General features: G+C 38.2%; 1 protein-coding gene across 1 annotated transcript; it reads left to right on the forward strand.

Moving 5' to 3' along the window:
- Positions 1-1417: 1417 nt before the first annotated feature.
- Positions 1418-26107, forward strand: LOC104069846 (macrophage mannose receptor 1-like; the record flags this gene model as incomplete). Its single annotated transcript, XM_009575391.1, has 22 exons — positions 1418-1487; positions 3804-4202; positions 6229-6402; positions 8706-8864; positions 9681-9794; positions 12112-12256; positions 13184-13368; positions 13911-14068; positions 14472-14582; positions 15673-15788; positions 16215-16363; positions 16861-17060; positions 17371-17498; positions 18126-18213; positions 18789-18924; positions 20989-21027; positions 21134-21297; positions 22422-22489; positions 22928-23028; positions 23682-23824; positions 24989-25094; positions 25911-26107. Coding segments are annotated over exons 1-22 (3150 nt in total), but the record flags the coding sequence as incomplete, so codon positions are not given.
- Between the last annotated feature and the right edge of the window lie 515 nt (positions 26108-26622).

Here is a 26622-nt window from a genome sequence, read left to right on the forward strand (position 1 = left end):
TAAGAACTCTATAGGAGAGGTCATTGGGAAGGAAAGATTCACACGACATTGGATTGCTGGTTTGTAGATATTGCAGTCAAACAAAACATATTGCAGAGGATAGGGAATGAATGGCATTCTCTACTCAAACTATTTTTTACTGACAATCCCCTTGATCTTACACCTTTTTTTTTTCCTTCGTGTAAGTTACAACACATACCCATATTTATCTTTTTTGTAAATACTGACAGTGAATTGGATTCAGTGCTGGTTGATGGCTAACGATAAAGGCAAGGCAAATGAAAACAGTAAACATATGAAAAACCCCCCAAACCCAAAATAATATCATTATTTATAATTTTGATATTTTGATAGTTATTGGTAACAGCTCTGAAGACCTATACTCTCAAATGGGTTTCTTCTCTCACATTAAGTGACATTTTGCCCTTGCAGAATATATTGTGAAATTTGTCTTCATAATAAAGCCATGAAAAATGAGAGAAAATTCTAAGGGCAATTTCTGCTGAATATCTTTCCTCCTTTTCCTTCAAAACAAATAAGGGATTTTGCATCATAGCTGAAGTTGATTTCCACTTAATAAAGGGCTGCAGCTCATTTGTAATGTTTGAGAATATTCCTCATTGCTTGTCTCATTTACACTTGGTACAAAGAAAGAATTATTAAGTATTAAAATTCATTTGTACTTTACGGATTAAATAATTTTGAAAGACAGTTTTGTGGTCAAAATCACTGGTTAACAGAAAGATTTGTAAAGATTTGGCTAATTTGTATTGGTACTCCTGAGATAAATTCACATGAGATAACAGCATAGTAGTTTTACCAGTTTACCAATAGGAGAAAATAAAAGCCAGGTGTATACACGGGGCCCAGTTTGTCAAGTTACTGAGCTAAATTAAATTGTCCCGTCTGGGTTAATTTTTCACACTGAAATAGTCGACATTACTCGGTGCATCAAATTAAATGAATACAACTTTCGTAGCAGTGAAGACCTATTTAGCCAAAAATTTGCATTTCTTTTTTCTGAGTTTCCCAGGCATGTATGTATGAGATTTAAATACATCCATTTAAAGTGCACTCCCTGCTTCTTTGCCTTTGAGGGTCAGGACTTTACAATCCCAGAGCAGAACCAAGAAAGTTAAAAATAATTCAGTGGAATGATGTTGAACTGTTCAAACTTTGCCACTTGCATTCAAATTGAAGGAAACTTAACTTTCAGATGCAAAGTTTGAATTTTATAATTATTTATAGATTTCAGAATACCACATGTGACAGGATATTTCCTTATTTAGAGCCCAGAGTTTTCTCTTTCAACTAAAACTCTCCAAAACTGAGAAGAAGCCAGCACCAACTAGTTTGTTACGGAATTCTACTGCAGAAATTAATTTCAGCTCATCTCTTCGTGAATAAGAAGAAAGAAATGAAACACGTCACTGTTTCTACAGTCTTAGTTTTCCTCTCTTTCGTTCATTCTGCTTTTCAGACACTCGGTGAGTCTTTGTTTTTTGTCCCCTGCAAAAGTGGATGTGAAAGTGGGCATTTTTGTTGTCTTGCTTATTTCTCAGGCTCTTTAAGATTTTCATCAGCTTAACTGCCCTGCATTTCATATCCATCCTAACCGGAGTGGTCCACAGAAGCTTAAGAAAGATGCAGATACAGAGATGTTGGTTCACTTTTAAAGAGAGGGGAAGAGTCAAGATGGGGTAAAGCTGGGAATCAGAAGTATGTATGTGGATAAATATGTCCTTTTGGATACCACTTAATTATTGGTTATGTCTGCTCTGTGAAGTAGATGGACTTCACAGCGTGCTCCATAGTCCTTGTCTGTTACAAAAAATGAAGAAGAGAAAGGAATTAAATAGGGTGCTGTATGAGTATCTCCTAGCCTTAGGATGAGGTTTTGTGGGATGAGATGGAGCTTGTGGCTTGATGTGAGATGTAATCTGTGGCTGAGTAGACGACAGTGAAAAAAAATTTAAAAGATCAGAGTCAAGAACAGCTCTGGAATAACTACTATGGCTTTCAGAGTAAGGATAAGACGCGTAGTTAAGGCTCTGAAGTTGACAAAGGACAGATCACATCTCCCTTTTGATGTTAGGATGGTGATAAGGTTCAAGGACATTTTTCCTTTACCTTCAGTTCATTAGATTTGTGGAGGAGTGCGGTACAAATCACAGCTTCTGAGAGCAGACACTGTGCTGTGTGAGCTGTGCCAGCACTAGCCTGTGCAAAAAGGGGGTCTCCCCTCTGCTCTGCGAGCTGGGACCCAAACCCATGTGATAGCCCAAGCAGTGGGCTATCTCACAGTTTCCAGTGAGAACTCCTACTATTAGACCCAAAAATACGATGAAGGGCAATAGCTGAAACTTAGGGCACTACACAAAGCACTTAATTAGTTAGCAGAAAGAAATAAAAGATTTAATAACATTTAAAATTTTCTGTTTGTATGGAAAAGGAAAGAAGAAACTAGGTCTTAGCTCCAAATTTAGAGCTGCAGAAGTGAAACTTCCATAGATCACTACGCTGGTCAAAGTAATACTGGGCCTTCTTGGGAGAGCTCAAGCACTAAATACAGATATCCTAAGAAGAAGTATTCTTCCTGTCATAGCTTCCCAGAATTTCCCAGACACTTTCTGTTCTGTTCACTACTCAGCATTGGCTATGCCCTAAGATCCTGCCCTTGTCCTACAAATTTAGTGTTTGGAAGGGTATCTCACTGTGCCTTATGCAGTTATTCTGTCACATGGATACGGGGGTGATGCTACATCTGGCATAAAGATCTGAAGGGCAAAGCCTTGCCCTCCTCTCCCAGAGGTCCTAGAATATTCCCTGTCATCCAAATTTCACTCCCTCACGACCCAAAGCCAGTGGGAGCTGTATGCTACTTGACGTTTTGAAAAGCAGGCAGCTGTGTTCACAGACCGATGCCCAGCGCTGAACGACCTGCTTTGCATGTCGGCAGTACAACTGCAGTACTGGGCAGCCCTTCCCAGCAGTGCCTGCTTGGCTTGGTGGATTACTAAATTAGGCTGCCTGTAATCCTTTGGGAGTGACAGCTAGCTTGTTTAGCATTCACATATTGTCTTTCCATTACAATGCACAGGCACACAGGCACACACTTATAGTATCTTTACCTCTGTATGCTGCTCGGTGTTGGTTCTTGTGAGAATCTTTGTGATTTGACTGTGAGAATTATTTTGACTTCTTATGATAGATGTGCTAATGAGAGGATACTGGAACAAGGCAAGAAAACAAATCACTGTTCCACAGTTTTTCATCCTAAAAAAAGTCCCAAACCATAACAGAACATGCCAATTACAGAAGGAGCAAGAGTCACAGAAGGCTCACTCACTAACTGTATTAAGCACAAATGCAACCCCGTGGAGATGTATGTGACATGAGCTAAATCTATAGTGCATGAAGTGATGGCAAACTTCCAAATCTTCAGTAATGTCTCTTTTGGAAATCTTGAAAGAAATGTGTATTTCAGGAGGCATTTAGAAAAATAAAATCCATTATACTCATGAAAATTCCATTACAGTGACGACATTTTTGAAGCTGTCATAATGTATTTTACGTGCTCTTATCCCTCTGTATTGTATTTACACGAGCTGCACTTATTTTTCCTTCCCAGAAGGAAATAAAAGTCTTGAAAACACTGTCTGATCTTTGCAAAAGTGACTCAGATTTAGTCTTCTGACATGAGTCAGATCAGCATAACATCAACAGCACATCTCTTTCCACACAAGCTCCGCTCATCATGTGCTCACAATAAATACATTAATTCTGATTATTTTGTTTTACAGACAATGAAATATTTTTAATATACAATGAGGATACTAAGCTCTGTTTAATTGCTCAGAGTTCTCATGCAGTCACAACAGCTGCTTGCAACAAAAACACCGAGTTACAAAAATTCAGGTGGGTGTCTGATCACCAGGTGATGAGCGTGGCATTTGCACAATGTTTGGGAGTGCCCTACAAGCAAAACCAGGCTAAAATTTCTTTGTACCCCTGCAACAAGAAAAATGAATTCCAGAGATGGGAGTGCAGAAATGCAACCTTGGCAATCCAAGGGGAAGATGTATTTCTCAGTGCTGGCAAAAGAAAAGAAGACAATATCGTGCTGAACACAGGAGCAGTGACGATGAATAAATGGAAGATCTATGGAACCATGGATGATTTGTGTTCTAAAGGCCATGAAGGTAAAGTTTAAAGGTTAATCCTGAAGATGTCTTGAACCCACTTGTTTGCCTCACGGATAGGGTCCTTTGATTTCTGCTCCCCTTAGACTAACATCAGCTGTTCCACCTCAGGCAATGTTGGACTGGAGGATGATTCATACACATACTCAGGCCTGCGTTCCTCCATCCTGGAGATGTACAGATGCTTAGTTTCAGAGAGAATGTAGTATGTGCAAAATGTGCATTTTTTTTCTTTACTTTCAAAGGAAAAGGTGGATCTAGGCTATTTTTAATTGTTAGCTTTAATCAAAGTGCTTTATTTAACTGTATACTAGTACTAGTGAAATTGTATTAGCATTGTTAGATGAAAGGCAAAAATCTTTATGTTTAATACTCCTTTAGTAAATATAAGGAAATAATTCCATGAACACTACCATTCAGTTCCCCTACAAGATTTCAGATGACAAAATACCCCACAACATTTAACAGTTAAATCAGTGATTTACTTTTAGTGAATGACAGGAAGTTAAGCTACATGAAAAAGAAAATAAATAATGCTAATTTTAGAAAATTATTTTTAAATATCTGATTTTAAAAATCACTACAGTTTTTTCATAGTTCTTAACTACAGTATGAAACTGCTCTATTTCCAGCCATTACAACTGGCAATATAAGTAAATGGTAAATTGCAAGACCTACCCAGAACTTCCTTGGAAGACGCTGCTGGTGACAGTAGGTCCCAGTTACACTGGTGTAACACTTGTAACACTTTGTCGCGAATGAGTGGTTTAGAGGCCGCTTAAGGAATCACTGTTGACGGTATTAGCAGAAAGTGATTTTAATAGAAATTTATAAAAGCACGACTTAGCAGAGTTCGATGGCAAGGTTCACTGTATCACTTACTTCAGGGATGAAGCATACAAAGGAAAAGAGCATGGGAAGCTGAGGAGTCCTTGGCTGGTGTAAACACTACTTAGCAACAACTAAAACATCAGCATGTTATCAACATTATTCTCATACTAAATCCAAAACACAGCACTATACCAGCTATTAGCAAGAAAATCAACTCTATCCCAGCTGAAACCAGGGTGTCATGTTAGAACTGAGTTGGGATGATTTATACAGAGGCCGAGAACAAAAAGGTTAAGGAAAACCCTCCTATTGAGTCACGAGGTTCAGAGTAGAGCCGGCTGGATCTACCCTTAGTCCCAGACTTGGTCAACGGTATATGTCTAAGGGATTATATGTGCTTTGCAGCAGGCTAGGGTTCATTTACAATCTTAAGATAGATCATAAGATTTTAGCAGTCTATATTTGCTAGCAGGTACTTCCATCAATTCACACACGCATGCACACGGATGCAAAGATGGATAAATATACAAAGATATACCTGTTAAAAATCCCCCTCAAGTTCAGTGAAATACTCACGTAAAATGTCTTAGCATTTCTGAACAGGCAAAGGGTTGAACCTCGAGGAGTGTTGCAGCCCAGGTCCCGGTGCCAGCCAGCGACGGTCCTCCAAATATTGCAAACTTGAGAGTTTGCAAACTCTGAGGAGCATTCATCTCAGAGGGAGATTCTGGGCACAGCCCGCTGCGGTCCAGGAGAGCTCAAAGGGTCTCACTTAGGACACCATTTATAGGTGCACAAGATGATTGACTTCAGTCATCTGTAAATTTCCATCCTGGCCACTGTCTGAGGCAGTAGTGACTAAAATTCTGAAGGTTTCAGTGTTGTTACAACTGAGCTACAACTCAGATAAGATGGCGCCTGGGCCAGGCAGTGGGAGTACGTTCCCAGCCTCAGCTATGCAGCGTTTCTGATATGGTCAAGGAGCACTCAACCACCAGACTCAGTGCACCAAAGCCAAGGTTTCATGGCAATTTCTGAGATCAACGAGCGGCCCAGGGAAAAGGGCGGGGGGCGGGGTGGGTGATGCACCACCACACACTTTCTCCACATACCCTTATGGAGAGTACAGATATGTAGAGAATTGGGTTCCCCAGATTCCTGTACCTATATTATCATTTCTCTTTTGCCCCCTCAGATCTGTTTACACTGTTAGGAAACGCCAATGGAGCTCCATGTGTCTTCCCCTTCCAGCTGAGCAGTAAATGGCACGCCGGGTGCACGGCTGCCGGCAGGGCAGACGGCTTGCTCTGGTGTGCAACAACCCCCAACTTTGACGCGGACCATTTGTATGGGTTCTGTCCAACTGGCAGTAAGTCCCAAATGCTGGCATAGATGCTATAACACAATACTGTTAGGTAAATACATCAATACTGAGACTAACATGGAAGGGGAAAACCTTGTAATGACTTTATTTTACTCAAAAATGTCTCTGCCATGCTATAACATTCCTTACAGAAGAAACAAAAATGTTTCCTATGAGTCTACAGTCAGGCTGAAAGTTGTCTGTGTGTCCATCAGTAGCTAACACCCAGGAAAAGACCAGTATGCTTTAAAAATTTCCGCATTCAGCATAAAATAATCTGAAAATTGAGATGCTACTCACAGCCTAATTCTCCTTGCCTCATTGCTATTTGTGGTAACAGTAGTATAACCTTTTCTACCCATGCAAATCCCTGTTCTGTATCACAAGATCGGTCTAAAGTCCATGGGAGGATGTAGTTTGTTTTCTGAAAGACTTAAAATAAAAAGATTGGCTGAAAGGTCTTATTGAAATAGCAGCATCGTCAGCCTTTCCCTTGCAATGTTTCAGATAACATGACAAGATAACGTTATCTGAACAGATATGTGCATCTGAGCGCAGGATAAAGGACACCAAAATATGGTGCTAATGAAGATATTAAAGATGCTGCCTCAGACCTAATTTTTCAGTGCTATACAACAGACTCACTATTTGTCATTTTGATAGGAGTACTGCACGGCGAAACCAGGTTAAACTCGTTATCAGCCACCAACTACCACCACCATTTTCACTGATATTACTGAAAATTATTTCCTGGTGCAATATTGCATGCAGTAGCTTGAAAAATTCCAGAATACCCTTACTATATAAATTGGCAAACATGAAGTATTTGGCATTATAAAATTGTTGGGACACTATCACTAACACCTGAGTCTACAATTAAAAAAGAATATTAAAAATCTGAACTGAATCAGCAATAAAGAAACACAACAAAAAATAGAAAACATTTCTTCTAATGAATCATTCAAAAAATTCAGTATCTTTTCCTCAACAAAGAGAAGGTTAGGGGAAGTTGTAATCACAGCTTATTAGCACTTGCCCAGGGAACACTTTTGCTAAAAATGAGCTCTCAGAAGACAATTTCTAAATTCCAATTACCTAAAACACATGCATACTAGAAATAAGGAATATATTTTAAAAAATCATAGAATCATCATAGAATCATTTAGGTTGGAAAAGACCTCTAAGATCATCAAGTCTGACTGTTAACCTAACACTGCCAAGCCCACCACTAAACCATGTCCCTAAGCACCACATCTACACGTCTTTTAAATACTTCCAGGGATAGTGACCCAACCACTTCCCTGGGCAGCCTGTTCCAAGGCTTGACAACCCTTTCGGTGAAGAAATTTTTCCTAATATCCAATCTAAACCTCCCCCGGTGCAACTTGAGGCCATTTCCTCTCGTCCTATTGCTTGTCCCTTGGGAGAAGAGACTGACACCTACCTCGCTACAATCTCCTTTCAGGTAGTTGTAGAGCGCGATGAGGTCTCCCCTCAGCCTCCTCTTCTCCAGGCTAAACAACCCTAGTTCCCTCAGCCACTCCTCATAGGACTTGTGCTCCAGATCCTTCACCAGCTTCGTTGCCCTTCTCTGGACATGCTCCAGCACCTCAATGTCCTTCCTGTAGTGAGGGGCCCAAAACTGAACACAGTATTCGAGGTGCGGCCTCACCAGTGCCGAGTACAGGGGCACGATCACCTCCCTACTCCTGCTGGCCACGCTATTTCTGATACAGGCCAGGATGCCATTGGCCTTCTTGGCCACCTGGGCACACTGCCAGCTCATATTCAGCCGGCTGTTGACCAACACCCCCGGGTCTTTTTCCACCATGCAGCTTTCCAGCCGCTCTTCTCCAATCCTGTAGCATTCCAAATGTAATTAATGGTAGCATAGTTTGAAAAGCAAACTTTCCATTATTGGAAATATTTGCATTTCAATTGTATTTCAGCCAAGAATTAATTCGGACGTAGCCTAGGAGCTGCTGAACAGGTTTTCAGAGAAGATAATGACCAAGGTGCAGTTTTGCTTTATTGATCTCTTTTCACTGTTTTTTTCACCTGGAGATTATCAGATTTGACAGGGGAAACTGAAAATAAAGGATGAAAGGCCCATATCTGCTAACATCAATAGCAAACCTTCTTTTACTTAACAAAGAGCAAGCTAAGGGAGGAGTATGGTTTTTGGGGGTCTGAGCCTTATTTGCTCCAGAATCTCATTTCAGAAGTAAGCTTTCAGTTAAATTTTCTTACAACGTTTTGTGTAAGATGTTTATAACAAACTGCAATACTAAATCTCCTTTCTCTCACAGACAATGACAGATTTTGGAGTACAGATCCTTTGACAGGAACCTACTACCAGATAAACTACCAGTCAGCTCTCACATGGCACCAAGCAAGGAAGAGCTGCCAGCAGCAGAACGCAGAATTATTAAGTGTCACAGAGATACATGAACAAATGTACCTAACAGGTGAACTAATATGCAAGACTCTGTAAAAAGAGTGTCTATTAGGGTTTTTTTGACTGATTACAAATATTTCAGTGCTTTAATCGCATTACAATGAATAGCTGATGTAATAATAGTATATGTACTGCTACAGAAATAGCACAATTACTGTAAATTAAGCTTTTTATAGGTGGAACTTCTGTAAATTGTGGAATTGCCATTTGAAATTATTTCTATTATTATTATTTTTTCAAAGAAAGTTAAGAATTTCCAGCTAATTAAGCAAAGGTTGGCTCAAGCTCAGAAAACACCAGAAAGTCAAAGAAAGGGACCTTACAAGAAGGAAAGTCATTACAGGAGGCAGTCATTATATGACCTTTGTGTTAGGAAATCAGTATTCTTCACATATATCTAATGAAACAGATTTTTGGAAATACCATACAAATTTTATACAAAACACTATTAAAAATCTAAAGACTTTCTGGATTTATGCATAGACTCTGTAGAAGGAAGGCCCTATATCAGTTACATCACACTCAAGCAAACTTGTAACAGAAATATTAACAATAGCAATTTAGTGTTTCAGTTTTCAAAGCTTATTACTTATATATAACTCTAGAATAGCATTAAATTCAGATAAACTAATATGCAAAATAGTCTTTTGCCATTCTCTAGCCTTTAACTACAGAATAAACTCTCAGAGTTCATTACCAGTAAACATGGATTCTGTACTGAACTTAGAAATCACTAAGCCAACATTTATTATCTTCCTCCAAACTTTGAAAATGCAGAGCATTTCCTAACAAATCTCATTAGAATTCCACCCTTTTTGTTACCTAGATCTGACTGACAGCAAGAGATCCTCTCTCTGGATTGGGCTTAACAGCTTGAATCTCAATAGCGGCTGGCAGTGGAGCGGTGGCATTCCCTTCAGATACTTTAACTGGGCACAAGGTAGTAATGGTTTTTTTAACAGTTTTTGGAGAGAATCTTTCCCACCAGAATGCTGAATGCATATTAATTACTGTCCTGTAGTATTCCCCATGAACACGAGGAAACAGAGCTGAAAGGTTTATGAGACATGTGAGATTAAAAAGCTGAGAATGATGCTTTTCTTCACTGGATATATCACAAGGAGTTTCAAGCAGAAAAGTTAAATAAACTCATCTCCTATCAGACGTAGATAAAGTGAAAAGCACTAGTTGAGCTGCAGCATGCTAGGAATGCCTTCAAGTCAGTTAAAACCTCTGTGTCTCTTCAACTCGCACAGGGGTTATCAGACCCTGCATCCTGCAAGGACTCAGCTGTCAGTGAGCATCAGTCTTTCAAAGCCTTCCCCTTCACTTTTTATGCTTTTCCTCTTTTCTTCGCTCCTCTTTAACATTCAAGAGAGACTGTAGAGTTCACAGCATTGGCAGTTTATCTTTGAAAGTCACTTAATGATTGTCATGGCAACAGCTGGTTGCAGCGAATGCTGAATGTTTGCTTGCTGAATAAATGAACACATATTCCATCTTTTGGACTTCCCCAAGTCTCAAAGGTGCCACCTGTTTTTATCTGGCACAGAAGATGAAGGGAAAGCCCAGAGTTGCTGAGTCTGACAGAGGGTTTTCTCCCTACTGCTGAGCTGGTCATATTCCTTAAGCCTTGCAGAGGAGAAGAGCCGTTGGCTCTCAGGTCAAGCAGCCCCCACTCTTGGAGTTCCTGTATCCCCACATGATGGCTGTTACAATGAGTTAATCTACACATTTCCAGCTTACTGCAAAATTATTGTAAGTTGTATCTTTTTGGGGGAGGGGAAAAAAAAAAGTCATTGCTCTGTGGACCTCTCTGAGAAGAGGAAAACAGTGCCCATTCCCCAAGGACAGTGGTCCTGGAGAACCTCCTGGAGGACGGTTGCAGACGTGGGCAGGGGAGAGACAGACAGCAAGTGTGAGGGCATGTGAGGAGGCTCAGCTTGCAGCAAGGAGAAAATCTGCAGCCAAGCTGCCAGAGAGACATGCAGAAAGGACCTTTCCAAAGGGCCTGAGTATAACTTTTTTGTTCCAGCACACCACTGAAAGCTACTGGACCAGAACCTGACATAGAAAGGAAATACTCCCCTGCAAGGGCATTGTGGAAATGAGATTTGTTTTCATGTGTGATTTGGTATGCCTCATCCAACAGATATGCCTTATATTTTATTTTAGGAATTCCATATTATTATTTTTGTGCTTTGCTAAACACAGCTCTAGAAACTAGAAGCCATCTAACATGCTCCCATAAAGAGGAAGCCTACCCTGTCAGGCTTTGACCAGTCTAGGTTCCCACCACTCCCTACTCAACTGCCAGACAACATATCCCACAGATCTGTGGCATTTTGCTTGTGTCTCGTATTTTTAACAAATAATATTCATTTACTGAGCTTGGTTTAGCTCTACAATGCAGAGCTAGCACTCTAATTTTCAGGTTTTGAAATTTCTTTCCATTGTTAGCAGCTGATGGCTCTTACTCTGAAGAACGCTCTTCTCTCTTCACATCTATAAAATCCCTTGTCTGAATATGAACTATGTTAAGATGCTGCCTTACTGTGTCCCTGCCCAAAGATATTAGCTCAAAATGTGTCCTCTGATTTCATGAATGTAACTGAGTGTTTTAAGCTCATTACTTAGTCCTATTAGCATAACTGGTTCCTAACCACAAATTGGGTATAAAACTAGATGTTTCAAGAGCTGTGAAACTATGAACTCTGATTTCCTACAGTCTGTGTACGGCATTGCAACTGTAGCAGCACCAGGTACCCCTTCAATGTCTGGACTCTTCAGTCCAGCATCTACTGACTGGGCAACAACATAATTTATTCTGCAACTGGTTGTGAGCTACATATTCCTCAGCAGATGTATGGCTGACCCCTGTGCACAGGATGATTAAACAGGTGGAGGGGCAAGGAAAGGACTTGCTGCAGCCTTTCCATCAGTGTGGGCTCTAAGTTTAGTCTCTCTTCTGTGCAAGCCAACAATTTTCACAAGACTTATAGGAATGTCTTATTTTTGAGACCGCTATTCTGCAATCAAATATGGCAGAAAGTGTGAATTATGCAACAAGCATCTAAAGAAATGTTTCGATGAGTACTTTTAAATTACATTTTCTTATCTCCAGTAGAAAAATAACTGTGGCAATGAAGTCATGAATCCGTAACTGACACATGAAAAGGCTGGAAGCAAATTGTTCTTTCAGCTGCTGACATAAAACCTGTGCTACATAAAAATATTTTGGTTTTTATTCTATGAAGGAAGCCCTGAGCCTGACCCTGAGAAACTCTGTGCAGTACTAAATCCCAGAAGAGATGCTAAATGGGAAAACCAGCCATGTGAGCTGAAAGTTGGCTATATCTGTAAAAAGGAAAACTCCACAGTGGATCCTTTCATTCTTCCATCAGGTATGTCAAGCAAATAAAAACCCTTTGATAAAGACAGAATTTGTGTCACTAAAATGATTTTTCATGGCTATTTAAAATTAAAAAAAAACCAAAAAAACCATTGTCATTTGTTCTTCTGCTTTGATGAATGGCACAGAACAGAGCATACTGTTATTTCTTTAACCAAATATATTTAAATACTGGAAATGTTCCTGGAACCCAGTAACCACACAAGCAATTTTCATTTCATGTTACTATTCATGATCCCAGAGGCACTGCTCTAAGCCGTGCACTGTCACAAAAGTATCATGGACTGCATGGACATGAAAACAAAGGTAGAGATGCCTCACCCTTCCTGCAGTGCATTCTAATGAAAACACGGGGGCTTATCACTGAAGTCTTGGAAAGGTGGCACCAACAGGCTCAAACCACCTTCTCAGTGGGATTGCCTGTAACCTAGAAAGGTGGCAAAAAAGAGCAAGTTCCTTCAGACCACTTTTGTACTACACTTTCCTCCGATTTATTTAATGAGACTTAGTATGGAAAGCCACGTGTGCAGAGAATCACTTGTGCTGCAGTAATAATGCCTTTATGAAATATGCAAAACACAATTGGGTGGGGTATATTGTGTGAAAACACTATACATGGAATTCCAAAATATTCCTCTGTCCAAAAGGGAATATTTCACACTAGTGAAGCCCAGTTACCACTGGCTCCATTATTTTTCTCTTTTGTTTAAATGCAGTATGTTTTCTGTAAAAGTACAGTGTGCAACAGCTGACAGACTAAAGTGCTTTATAAGTATGAGGAATGAATAGAAGTACTGCTTATTTGTAATCACTCCATTTTCATTCTAATTAGGTAATTAACTGGTTTCAACTGTAATTGCAGTTATTCTAGACTTCAGTTTGCACTGTTTAAAAACTTGAAATATCTATTCATTTTGTGGGGATGCAGAGCCTGTTAAATGCCCAGAAGGATGGTTGCCCTATGGAGGTCACTGTTTCATGGTTCACAGAGACCCCAGAGTATGGAGAGAAGCCCTAATTTCCTGCAATGAGAGCAATGGCAACCTGGCCAGTATCCACAACCCTGAGGAGCATGGCTTCATACTGTCTCAGCTTGGCTACAGTGAGTATTTCTACAGGGCAGTGTTTGGTACAAATGGAGAATTATATTATTAGAAATCTTACAGGATTTAAAAAAAAAATTCTTTCTTTCTTTAGAATATTTGTAGGGAAGCCCACAGATATATAGGTTAATAGAAAAAACAATCACCAAAAAACCACAAGAGGAATCATTAGTGCTGTCTTCATTTTCTTTTTCATTCTTTTCGTTTTGATTTTCATTTGTTTTTCACTGCATGAAATCTCTTGAAATAACAGCTTTAGTTACTGCAGTATTTGGGTGGATTATCTGCCTCAGACACCTTGTAGCTGTAGATACAGTAATGGACTTTTACTGAAAAGCTGAGGAATCTCATTTCCTGCTGGTATCTCATTTTTTAACTTCTTGAAAGAAGAATGTAAATTAGATCTTAAAATAAACTCCACTGTCATTTAATCTAGATGAATTTGTATTGTAACATGGCAATTTCAGCCCATCTCCATAAAATCTTGCTCTTACGGACTGTTTCAATTTGGGTGCTAACACAGGTGAATTTCTGTTCCTAGAAGCTGCAGATGAGCTGTGGATTGGTCTGAATGACCTCAACACTCAAATGTGCTTTGAGTGGAGTGATGGGACTCCTGTGACATATACCAAATGGTTGCCTGGAGAACCAACCCATGCAATCAATGGGCAAGAAGATTGTGTCATTATGGCAGGAGAGGTAGAATCATTCCACATTTGTGTAGCACTCTACTGTCTGATTTTTGTTTCTATTTCTACTTTTTTTATGAATGCAACTTAGAAACAAACCAGGGAATGTTATCTTTATTCACTCAGAAAGATGGTTGTTCAAATTTAAATTTAAAATTACATTAGAGATAACTAGATAAATGTTCATATCTGATTGTGAGTGTACATTATATGCCAAGCAAACCTTAACAGTCTGCCCATGACACTTAGCTAAACATAACCTCATAATTAAGCACAAACACTTGGAATTCATTAAAAAGTACAGATCTTTATTCCCCCATTAAAGCAATATTTAAAAAAAAAAAATCAATAACGTTTCTAAAGGAAACAGATTCTGCCTCACTATTTTTCACCTCTTCCCAAACTGCATCTAGGATGGATACTGGGCAGACAGTGCCTGTGATAGGAAGTTAGGTTACATTTGCAGAAGAGACCCCCTACAAGGAGTTTCTGGGCCAGTAAAGATGGATCCTGCCTGCCTGAAGGTAAGAAGAAAGCTTAACCAAGAATCTTTTTTTTTCCCTAACAAGTGTGATTGTACATCAAATTCAGGGTGCTAATTTTCACTACATTCCCTTATTTAAAATAAAGATATTTTGAAAAATTTTAGTCGATATGAGTCAGGCCCATTATGTCTCAGAACTATCTGTGAAAGAGGCTAAAGCCATTACTGCAGTTTTCTGCATATTTGTTATATTGTTCTACAACCATCTGCGGTTATCTAGGACGCAGTAGAGACTGGGAACCATTTCTGGACTATGTGACATGATGCAAGATGACGACAAATCTCATTATTGAAGCCAAATCAACAACAATCAAATTGCTTTTACGAGAGAATTTCTTTTGAACAAGTTATTGTATCCTAGTGCTTTTCTTTCTTGTCTTTTCCCCTCTTTTTACTTTCCTATTTACTACTGTTCTATATTTAGTAACATTTCCCACAACCCCATATGGGGAACAGAGCTGAGACTCATTGCACTAGATGGAACTAAGCAGCAGCCAAATACTGAAGACAGATTTTATTTACCTTTCTCGGATGCAGCAAGCAAATCTTGAGCTGGTATAGAAGCTCAAGAGTGAAAAGTGACTTGGAATTCAGCTGTAATTTTGAGGATTTTGCTTTTCAATAGTTTTTACGCTACCTCTTCAGTCAGACTTTTTAGGTGAGCTGATGAGTTATATCAGTTAATTAGTCTAGTTCCTATTCTTTTAGCCTAGAAACGTCAGGAAACTTCAGTCAGCATCTCACTATAACACAGATGGCTCTCTTCGGTTTTGTGCAAGGAAGTATTTTACGCACCTGCTTCTGAGTACACTCTCCATTCTGTGTGCCTCTGACTTTTTTAGTTAAAATTTATCAGTTACTAATTGTCAAAAAAGGGGGACTCATATGCATTAAATCTCTTCTTTCTGCATGTTTACTAAGCTTAATTTCCACTAGTCCACTGGAATTCAAATTAATATATTACCACATTAGGTTATATTAAAAATGTTGATTTAAGAGCAAACACTGAAATTCAAGCACTATAACATATGCTCTTTTTACTGCAAATATATTCCACATGTTCTTGACAGGGCTGGGAAAGACATGGGTTTTACTGCTACCTGGTTGGACATACCTCTGTAACTTTTTCAGAAGCAAAGAAAACCTGTGAAAGAAGCAGTGGTTACTTAACAAGTGTAGGAGACAGGTATGAAAAGAGTTTAAAAACTGTACATCTGATGGAATAATCTTGGAATTTTATGAAATAGTTGAGAATTTTTTTGGGGAAAAAAGTGTGAAACCGGAATATCCTTTTTCTGGAAAAAAAAAAATCAGTAAATACAGTAGGTCTTTTCTAACTAAATACATTTTACAATTCATGTTTTCCAGTACTTTACTCTGAAAAAAACCCCACAGCTGCTTCTGTTCTGTAGGGAGCAGTTTTTCAGTATAGCACGGCTTCACCTGCTATTGAAGCTAGTCCATCTGCTATCCAGTTAAGCAACATATTTCCACTTACAAGGAAACCTAATGGAGACTCTGTTCATTCTAGTCTTGTGTAGTTTAGGATGCTGAGAAATGGCAGACCAAGGGAAAGCGAGGCTTAATCCCCATCTGACTCCTGTCATTTCAGATACGAGCAAGCCTACCTGACCAGCCTCGTTGGTCTGAGCTCTGAGAAGTATTTTTGGATTGGTCTCTCAGACATGGAAGAGCAAGGGATGTTCAAGTGGGTGACTGGTGAAGGTGTTCTGTACACAAACTGGAACGCGGCAATGCCTGGTACTCTGCCATTGGCGTAAATTTATGCTACTAAGGAACTTTCTGTGTTGTAATTCTAAACTGTTTCCCAACTTTGCTAACACACATCCATGATGACACATACAAACATTCTGCCTTTGAAATAGGAGTGTCTTTGATATAAGCTGCCATGAAAATATTTCTTTGCTGGCTCCTCATTGCTTACAAGAGCAAAATAAAACTGAGCGGAAAGGGTGAAATCCTTTCCAGCCCGGGTGACAGGCTGCCAAATCCTTGCAGTGAGTGCCATAGGAAAGAGGCGGGGAAGGGGGGGTTCATGCACTTGTAAAGCTCTTCAAAGGGGAGGGAAGATGATGAAGGATTCCGCTCGCTGGTTTCCTCTTTTTACAAAGTTCCTCCTTTGAGCAGACACCATACTTACTATTTCGAACGGTCTTTTGTAAATTAATCACGAGCTGTAAAAATGTCAGGAGAACCATTTTAAAAGACATTTCAATTTTCTTTTATATCTCACAAAGGGAATGAAGCTGGTTGTGTTGCCCTAAGGACTGGAAATGCAGCTGGATTATGGGATGTTCGGAACTGTGAAGTAAAGGCAAAATTTCTCTGCAAAAAACTAGCTGAAAAAATTACTCTTCCTCTTGTTCCTGAAACCATTTCTGATTCCAAATGTCCCTTGGGTTGGGATACAAGCAATAGCACTAATTCATGCTTTAGAGTAAGTATTAATTTTTCCAGTAATCCTACTCATGAGACAGAAGAGCATCAAATAGATAGGCATCTAAACTTTAGAGAATGGCACATTATTGCACAAATGTAGTAAGCTTTTACACAACTATTCATGGAAATCACTGCAATTATCACTCTATCAGTGATACGTAAGGTTATTCAAGTAGCATACTCTTTAATCCATATTATATATGATAATTGCAATGGAATGTTTTCCTATTTTTCTTATACAAGGCAGTCAGTAGATTTATTTTCCACATGCTGTAAACATAGTGTTCTCTCTTAAAATTTATCTATAGGTTTTTGTGAGAGAAGAAAATCAAAAGAAAACATGGTTTGAAGCCCGAGATTTCTGCAGACAAATAGGAGGAGACCTGGCTGCCATTAGAAGTGAAGAAGAGCAAACAGTGATAGAAAACTTAATAATGTAAGTAAGCAAAATATCTAATAATTGATATTTTGGTGTAACAATACTTTATATAGGAATAAATAAAAATATTCTTGAGTTGCTCCTGAGATAATTAGTTGAAAATCTATATCTGTTTATCACCATAGTCATAAGAAAAAGAGCTGAGAAAATATTTCATATGGGTACCATTTTCAAAGACATTTTTGGAATTCCTAAAATTTGTCATCATCCACAAATCTTTTAAATTAAAAAAAAACCCAACCCAACAACAAAATCATTTGAATGCTTCTCCTTCAGACTAATTTCTAAGTTTATTCACTGAATCATTTTGAAACTAAATTGTGAATTCCAGCAAACCCGAACATTATATTTCTCAAAGAACACTATAATAACAACATCAATAAGAAAATCAATGTGCTGTGTTTTCAACACAACCATTTGCAAAGAAGAAAATTTTAAGGCATGAACATCACTTTTACTTGCTAATGGGAGTTTGCTGATCATCAGCATTTTGCTCTTTTTAAAATTTCTACTCTATTTAAAGTCTTCAATACGTGTGAGAGTTATTGTCCCATGTAACTTGCAAAATTTAACAGCTAACTACATACCTCTTCTCCTTGTTTGACACATTTTTTCACACTCTAGAAAAAAATCCCCATCATCTCAGCCTTTCTGGATAGGTTTGCAGTGTTTGGATCCTGATGGTGGGCTTTCTTGGAGTGACGGATCCCCGGTGAGTGTTTGACCTTGCCAGTTTCTTTCTGTTTTGACTTTTTTGCTGTTGGAGCTGTTTCCATTATTGGTGTGGATGAAAGTTGTATAAGAATTCCAAAAAATGTCTACCTTGCCACTGGGTAACTCTAAATCGTTATTCTTCATACCAGTTTGGAAAAGAAAAAGGCCAATAGACCCTGAAGTTATACCATCCCAACAGTGGTAACATGGAGTACTAGTTGCAGCTACAGAGACAATTTTTTAAGTGGCAAATATATGAGAAAGGCCTCTCCTGATTTTTATTAGTCTCTAGTGATACATTGCCACGTTCCTTTCCCCTGCTCTTGATTTATAACACCATTTGATTCGAGTATTCATGGGACTGCTGGAGTCTGTTAAACGCTGCGTAAACCCAGAGACTTTTTTTTTCTTGCAGAGTGACTATATTGCTTTAATAACCCACAGAGGCTGCACAGCCATAGGAGGAAAGTAAGGAATGGTTTGAAACTTCAGTGCTACTTCTCTTTCCTTCCAGAGTACAACTTTTTTCCCTGTATGATACGAATAAAAACCAAAGTTGTGTTCCTTCTGTAGGTGAATTATAAGGAAAATAATTATTTTTCCAATACTGCATTTGAATATTGTGGAGCAATCGGTGAAGATCTTTCCACATCATGGATTAACGTGCACTGTGAATACAGTCATAACTGGATTTGTGAAATAAAGAAAGGTAGGCTAATTTTTACTCTAAACTCACTTTAGGAAGAAATTTAAGCTGCATCTATCAAAACAGGAAGTTCTGCAATTTATATGCTTGTAGAAAATTTGATTGATTCACAGCAATTTTGCATAACGAAAAATAGGTCAAGACATACAAATACTTTCAGAGACATATAAATACTTTCAGAATACAATGTTTTAACTGTTAAACTTTTTTGTTTGTTTTATGTAAAAAAAAAATTATATGATAAGCTTTACTGAAAATATACTTGTTTATGTAATTATAGAATCATAGAAAATAAGGTGAAAGCAACCTCAAGGGCTTATCTGGTAAAATCCACTGCTCTGCCCAAAAGCAGATTTTTGTCAAAATAGAAGCTTTGACTGACATGAAAATGTATGTTTCTTTGAACTTTTACTTGTAGGGAATTTCCAAGTTGGGGGCTAAGGGGGCAGAGAGACGGAGAAAGAGAGGATTACAAGTTGAAAAAAAAAGATTACTTTAAATCTCTGTATCCTTTGTGAAGTGAAACTTCACTGCTCTGCTCTGTTTGAATGCTACACAAGGACATGTTAGTCACCTACTCTAATTTAAACAAGACTACCAGCATACTAGAATCATTCTCTTTGTAAGATGACATGTAAAGAAACTCCTGTAAAAACAGGCTTGCTATAATGAGAAGATGGTAAGCCAAGCTTCAAAATTTATGTACTTTAAGGCAGGCTCACAACTTCCTCTCATACCAGCAGCAAAATCTTCCATGTTTATACATCTGTGGGTTTTTTTTCCAAAATGTAACTACTATTGAGAAAGATATCCAGCAACATAAGAGAGGAATCAGTTATAGCTTTGTATTGAGTTGCACATTTTACTTCCAAGACTAACAGGAGTGTTGCTTTGGTGGCTCTCCAGGCTCCTTCACACAAGCAGTAAGGGTTAATGTTTAAAGTGATACTTTTCTAAATAAGATCATTTCTGCGCTGGCGATTCTAACGAAGGCACATTGTCTCAGCTTCTCAGCTTAAAAAGTAATAGTCATAGGCATCTATCTCAAAGAGATGTTGTGAAGATACCTTTCCTGCTACTTCCTTTGTAATTCCCCACCTGCGTGATCAGCACAACTAAAAATCTTCAGCAAAAGTGTCAATAGTAGTTGTATACTGTTAATTATTATTAGTGTTGAATGGCAGAAATTATAGCCTGAAGAAATTACCATCATTAGTCAGCAGTGCATCATGTCATACTGAAAATAATACTTCCAGAGCAGACATATATTTTTTTCTTTTAAATCTTTTAATGAACCATACAAGACATTATTTTTAAAAGGTGACGTGCCTTTTTTTTCCCCAAGCATGTGTGTCACACACTTCGTTTAATGTAATTACACACACAGCAACACAAACATTATGATGAATTCCTGTGGAAAAAAATTAGAAAGGTGACATTTGTTTTACATTTTTATAGCTCTTGGCCTTGCATGTTTAGAGATACATTGTTCCAATATCCCACACAGTTGTGATGTGGAAATTTTTCATTTAAATTATTTCTCAAAAGCTGGTGGATTTTCGGTCAAATGTGATTCTGCACAAAGTAGTTTCACAGAAAAAAAAAAAAGTTTCACAAACAAATGAATACTACTAAGATTTAAAATATTTTGAAGCAAAAATTTGTTTAGTATTTGAATTTCTTGTTCAGATACAAGACAATGTCCATAAAGAATCTCATATTCTTATTCGGAAGCATACCAACATTGAAGTAAAGTATTTTCACTCTTTAGTTTTCTTTCAGAAACAAGTACTCATTCAGACTAACTTCAGTCACCTAATTTAGGCAACATTCAGGATGTACAAGATGCACTTACCAAAAATCTATCAAGACAGAGATGTAGGTCTGTAATACATCTGTTATTCTCTGAACATCCATTTTTGCTCTGCACCAAAGAAACTATATAACTATATTCTGCATTGAATATGTAAAATACGGAAAATTGATAGACATTAAGATCATTTCCACTAATTGAACGCTTATACTGGCTCAACATTTGGGAAACATTTTTTTCCCATTTCATTACAGGGACATCCTTGAAACCAGAACCTCTGGGCCCTTCTGCCGGTAAGCTTCTGTTTATTTTCTCTTATCTAAAGGGTGGTATCATGTAACAACACCAGCTTTGTGTAAGGACCATGAAGAATACAGAGATTCCTCTTCTGTGTTGCAGCATATGAAATCACAGAAGATGGCTGGATTTTAAAAGGGGACAAACAATATTTTTTCAGCACAGAAAAGACCTCTATGGAGAAAGCCAGAACATTCTGCAAAAGCAATCATGGAGATCTTGCTACCATTGGAAACAGTAGTGAAAGAAAATTTTTGTGGAAATGCGTAAGAGGAAATTTGACTCTGTTATGGCCTACATACCCTGCTGCATATGCTTGTGAAGTACAGGAAAATGTGCTTCTTGCATAATATTACTACATTTTATTAGCATTAGATTTAAATGTTCAATGAAAAAATATTCATTCTACAGAATAGAGCTTCTCTTTAGGAAAATAAGCACAAAAGAATTTACCATTTACTAGGATGGGTATATTCTTGTATATTCTAATCTAAACCGAGTTCTGCCCATGACCAAACGTGTATAAAGGAACAATGAACAGGCAGATTAGGCGTATACTGAGAAAACTGTCCTTTTGCCGGTGTGCTTACCTCTCATCTGAATATCATATTCTAGAATACAGTGTTACGTGTAGATGTGAGGCTACTGCCAGCGTAGCTCTGATGGTCACACACCACATCATGTTGCTGAACAAAACAACTTTTCAAAAAAAGGTTTAGCCTGGTCCAGGTCAGGGACTGACGAACTTGGACCTTCATGAGTTAGTTTTCCCACAACACCTATCATCAAAACTGTTCGTGTATTTCAAGGCCGCTGCCCACATGTTGCCTGAGACGCTTCTGTCGGGCACAGGCCAAAGCCGCGGCAGGGGCATGCGACCAATTTAACAGCCTGGATGTTGCCTCAAACCTCTGCCATAATCCTGTTTGGTTTACTAATGCCAAAGCAGCCACACAACCTCCTTTTTGTTTCACACTATTAGATGCTTGCTTTTATTATGTGGGAAAGGATATGAAAGGAGGAGAGGACAGACAGCTTGACACACAAGAATTACATGGCTGCTTAAGAACAGGAAAGTATCAAAAAATTTTATACTAAATTTTTTCTCAAGTGTTCTTTGTTTCTTTTTAAATTGAAAACACAACTTTGAAAGCTTTGACCATACCAGTAATGCAGCCAAAACTGGGAAAGCAGCAATAAAGGTAATAAAGCAAAAGTATGTGTTGTATGGTGTTTACTTCAACAGGGGTCCTCCCTGGTGACTACACATGACCATTTATACAATGTGTATTTATCTATTTGCTTTCATAGCACGAAAATTACACTTTTTCATATTAGATAAATACTAAATACTAGAAAGCACTAACTAAAAGTACATTTTTGTGTTTAGATCTTAAAAAATGGCAAATTGGAGTCATATCTCATAGGATTAATTCAGAATGCTGATCAACAGTTTAGGTAGGTAAAAAAGCTACATCAAGATTCATAAAAAGCAGTTGTAGAAGTTTTGTACTGCCAGAGTTCCTTCTGGAGGGACCACCGCAAGGGAGTTAAATGCAGATTCAGAGAGTTATATTGCATGTTGAAATGTGTACTCTCCCTTTTTAACTACATTGTAAAAACACTGTTTTAAATGGCATTTTATAGGGAATACATATGCTATGAATACATAGATAATGTCTGTTAAAAATAAAGGTATTTTTGTTCTTTGACTTGACATGCAGGGATTTCATTATCTAAGGCCTTTTAATCCTAATGGAAATTCAATTTACAGACAGACTCAGCTGTAATTTTTTAAAAAATATTTGTAGCATGTTAAGGTAGAATTTTTCTGAACTGTTCCATGAACATTGTCTGAGTAACCACCACTGTTTTGTTGTTGTTGTTGTTTTTCAGTTGGATGGATGGAAGCCCGGTGCACTATGCAGCTTGGGCACAGGGTGAACCCAACTTTGCAGATGCTCAAGAAAATTGTGTGGTCTTAAATAAAAAGGATGGTGAGTTACACAGCTTTTTTTAAAAAGTATTTTTATGGGTACTGCTCTTCCCCTGTTTGTTAAAAATATCTTGCCAACTTTAATCCATTCTTTCCCAGCAGTTTGGGAAAATATGCATAATAAAGTATAGTCATTATATCTGAGGTTTCTTCAGGGGCAATACTAGCCATAAAAGTTGAATATAAGAAATTGATTTTAATGGGGAATGCAGGGACAATTTGATCACTGATTTTTCAGCTGCACAAACAATATGTTCTGCATCATATGTTCAATCAACAGCAAACTGGTCTTTCAAAAAAATAATTAGAGAATAGTTAGCAAAGGAATAGAACATATATGGACTTTCACATTTTATAGTGTTTTCACTTATAAAGTGTTAATTTACATTTGCATGTTTCAGTGCAACAACGCTGTTTGGGTGGGTTCTACTCAGAGTTCACAGAGTTGCCATATCAGCCATCTCCTATGGCCACTATTCCCACAGTCACAGCAGGACCAAAGTCCTCCTGTAAGCAGTGATGATGGGAGGTAGAGTTGAGCTGAAGCATGTTATGTCACATTCCCAGGCAGATTGCTTTCAAACCTACAAGCCACTTTCCCACAAATTTTAATCTTATTCAGTGTCTTATTATCTATATTTAAATTGATTTCAGGCTTGTGGAATGATGTCAGCTGTGGGTTTTCAAATGGCTATATCTGTGAGAGGCACAGAAGTTTTATAAACGCAACACTTCCTTCAGCGGTACCTTCACCTCCTGGAGCATGTCCTGAAGACTGGCTTTTATTTAAAAACCAGGTATGATAACATCCATCTAAGCACAATGATATTAATCCTTGGGAAGGTACTTAAAGATATGCAAAAGGCCTTTTGTCTTTCAGATATCTTCTGACAGTGATTATCCAAAGTTGCATTAAAAATTGAACAAGCTGCCTCATTCTTGCAAAATGGTGGTTTTACAGATTTTTACTTGTTTTCCTGAGAAGTGGTCATCTGAGACACATTGGAAAAACTGCTACATTGTATGTACTTTCAAAAAAATTGAATGGAATTCAACTGAAAGCACCGACTATAGCATAAAATCAGTCATCTGAGCTGGAACAAATCAGAAATAAGGCCAAATTCTTCCAAACAGCCTTCAATGCAATGCTTGCCTCTTCCCAAAAGGGACAAACTTGATGTGCTTATTAAATGAGGGTTCTATTTTCTAATATACACAATATTGTTATGAAAGCACCCATGGATACTCACACCAGTGGAGTTTATGCCAGTACACTTTTTTCTGCATTTTTGTTACAGTCGTCAGAGTTGTTATTTTCCACAAATTGTGCAAGATAATTCTCTGACAGTGCTACTGGACGTGCCACAGAGCCGAGGGTGAGCTGTAAACATGGAAAGGGCACACTAGGCACACTCATAATTGCCAAAACCATTTCAGGGCGCATGTGTTTTGGTAATGTGATGACTAAGCACTTTTTTAAGAAATCATGAGTCATATACTTCCATTAATAAAAGAGCTGTTAAATAAAAAAAGCTGAATACACACGAGAGCACACTGACCACAGGCTCGAGGTCAAAAACATTTTTCAGAAAGTTCAGATGATTCCACATGAAACCCTGGGCTGGGCTTTTCTTATAGAGTCAGCACTTCTTTGTCTTTTACTAATGATGGAGTATGGCTTCTCAAAATCTCTGAGTTAGTTAACACATTAGATTCTCATCAGACTCCTACTGTGGTTTGTTTGAGTTTTGTTGTGACTTTCTCAGTCCTTCACAGAAAGACACAGAGTAAATTTAAAGTTTGTGAATGGCTTTGACTTAGTTCCAGAGCTGAGTCCCTGTTAACTTTGGAAAATTATTTTGTGAGTGTGAGTTGGGCTAATTTTTACTTAAACTAGTGTCATTCAAACCTAGATTCCTTTTGCTGTCACTCACTAATCGTCTATCCTCATTTTTCCCGAGTGTTACAAATTTTTTGGCTCTTCCTATGAAAACTGGCGTACTGCAAAAAGAACTTGTATGAGCCTTGGAGGAAACCTGGCAAGCATACATAACGAACAAGTACAAGGTATAGTGCAACAGCTCTTTAGGTAATAGATAGCATTTACTCTGTATACAGTGGTCATTTCCTGCAAAGAAGAACATGGCAAAAAGAGACAGTATGTAAATGTATGTATTTTATAAAACGTATACTCAACATGGGTTATACGGCCTTGGCATGAAACGTTACTGGAAGAACTGGAACCATCTGTCTAGGGCATGCTAGTGATGCTAAGGGTTGCTTCCTCCTCTTCCATGCAAACTGCTTTACATTATTTATAGGGTATGAATTAGCATAAAATAACAAATCCAGAGCTGGCATTTGTAGTTTTAGACACAGAGGAAAAAAAGGAATCCATGGTCTGTTTCTGCCAGAAATAGAAAGGGATATATTACTATATCTCTCTGAAATGACTGCCTAAATTCTGCAACTTAATTCAGCAGTACAAGGTCAGAGGAAGGCACATTTTCATCTTGCCTGTGTTCCCCGGCTTCCATTTGCAGCTGTATAAAGCTACATATTTCCACCAGTCAAGCAGCTCATCCTGAGCGTCGAAATAAGTGAACTCATTAGATAACATTGTGGTCAGGCAGGTTTTTTGTATCTTTCCTCTTTCCAATCTTGCTTCATAGTTCTAAATACTTTCACTCTTTGAGACTTTTCACAGGCAAAGGCTTGGCATAACCCTGAAATAATAAACTTGGGTAAATTTCTGATCAAATGTTAATGAAAATGTGTTTACAAGACTTTAAGAAGCAAAATACTTAAGGATTTGTTTATGAGCTGATGTCTTGTCTGATGACATGACATGTTCATCTTCTTTTCTATTGGCTTTTTTTCCAGCTTTTCTCACTTACCATTTGAAGGATGTTTCGAATGATCCCTGGATTGGCTTGAATGATATACTCAGTGAACTCAACTTTGTTTGGACTGATGGAAGTGCTGTCTCCTATACAAACTGGGCTCCAGATTCCCCAAAACTTGTAGAACCCATGTTGTTTCCCAGTCTACATCCAGAAGACGGCCACAATCTGCAACAGGTAAATACCGCTTAGCGTTTACCATCAAGTCAAACATGAGGAGCAATATCACTTCAAGTAAACAGCTCACTTTGCTACAGACATTGCCTCAGTCTTCTCCCCACGTTGTTCATCTATCTTTACACTGGGATTAGCGATAAAAAGTTTCAATGGTTGAGTATTCTAGCTATATCAGAGCTCAGAATGGCATTGCTGCCAGATTGAATAAAGATTGGATGGACTGAATAAAGTAGTAATTTGCTGTTCATTTTGGAGAAAATGTAATGCAACATTAGAATTTTAGAAGTTAACACACATTGGAAATATTTCACATGTTCGACAAGTTAACTCATGTTTGAAAAGGAAGGAGGAGAGGATGCAAGAGGAAGGAGTTCAGTTTTTTCCTACTTCTTCCCTATTTAAAATTGTAATTGAATTGCTAAGAGCCAATATATGTCAACTACTACTATGTCAACTACTACTATGTCAACAGAGAAGGACTGGTGAGAGATGTGGTGGTTGGAGGCCGGCTTGGG

This window comes from Fulmarus glacialis, unplaced genomic scaffold (assembly GCF_000690835.1).
Source record: "Fulmarus glacialis isolate BGI_N327 unplaced genomic scaffold, ASM69083v1 scaffold25490, whole genome shotgun sequence".
Classification (NCBI taxonomy): domain Eukaryota; kingdom Metazoa; phylum Chordata; class Aves; order Procellariiformes; family Procellariidae; genus Fulmarus; species Fulmarus glacialis.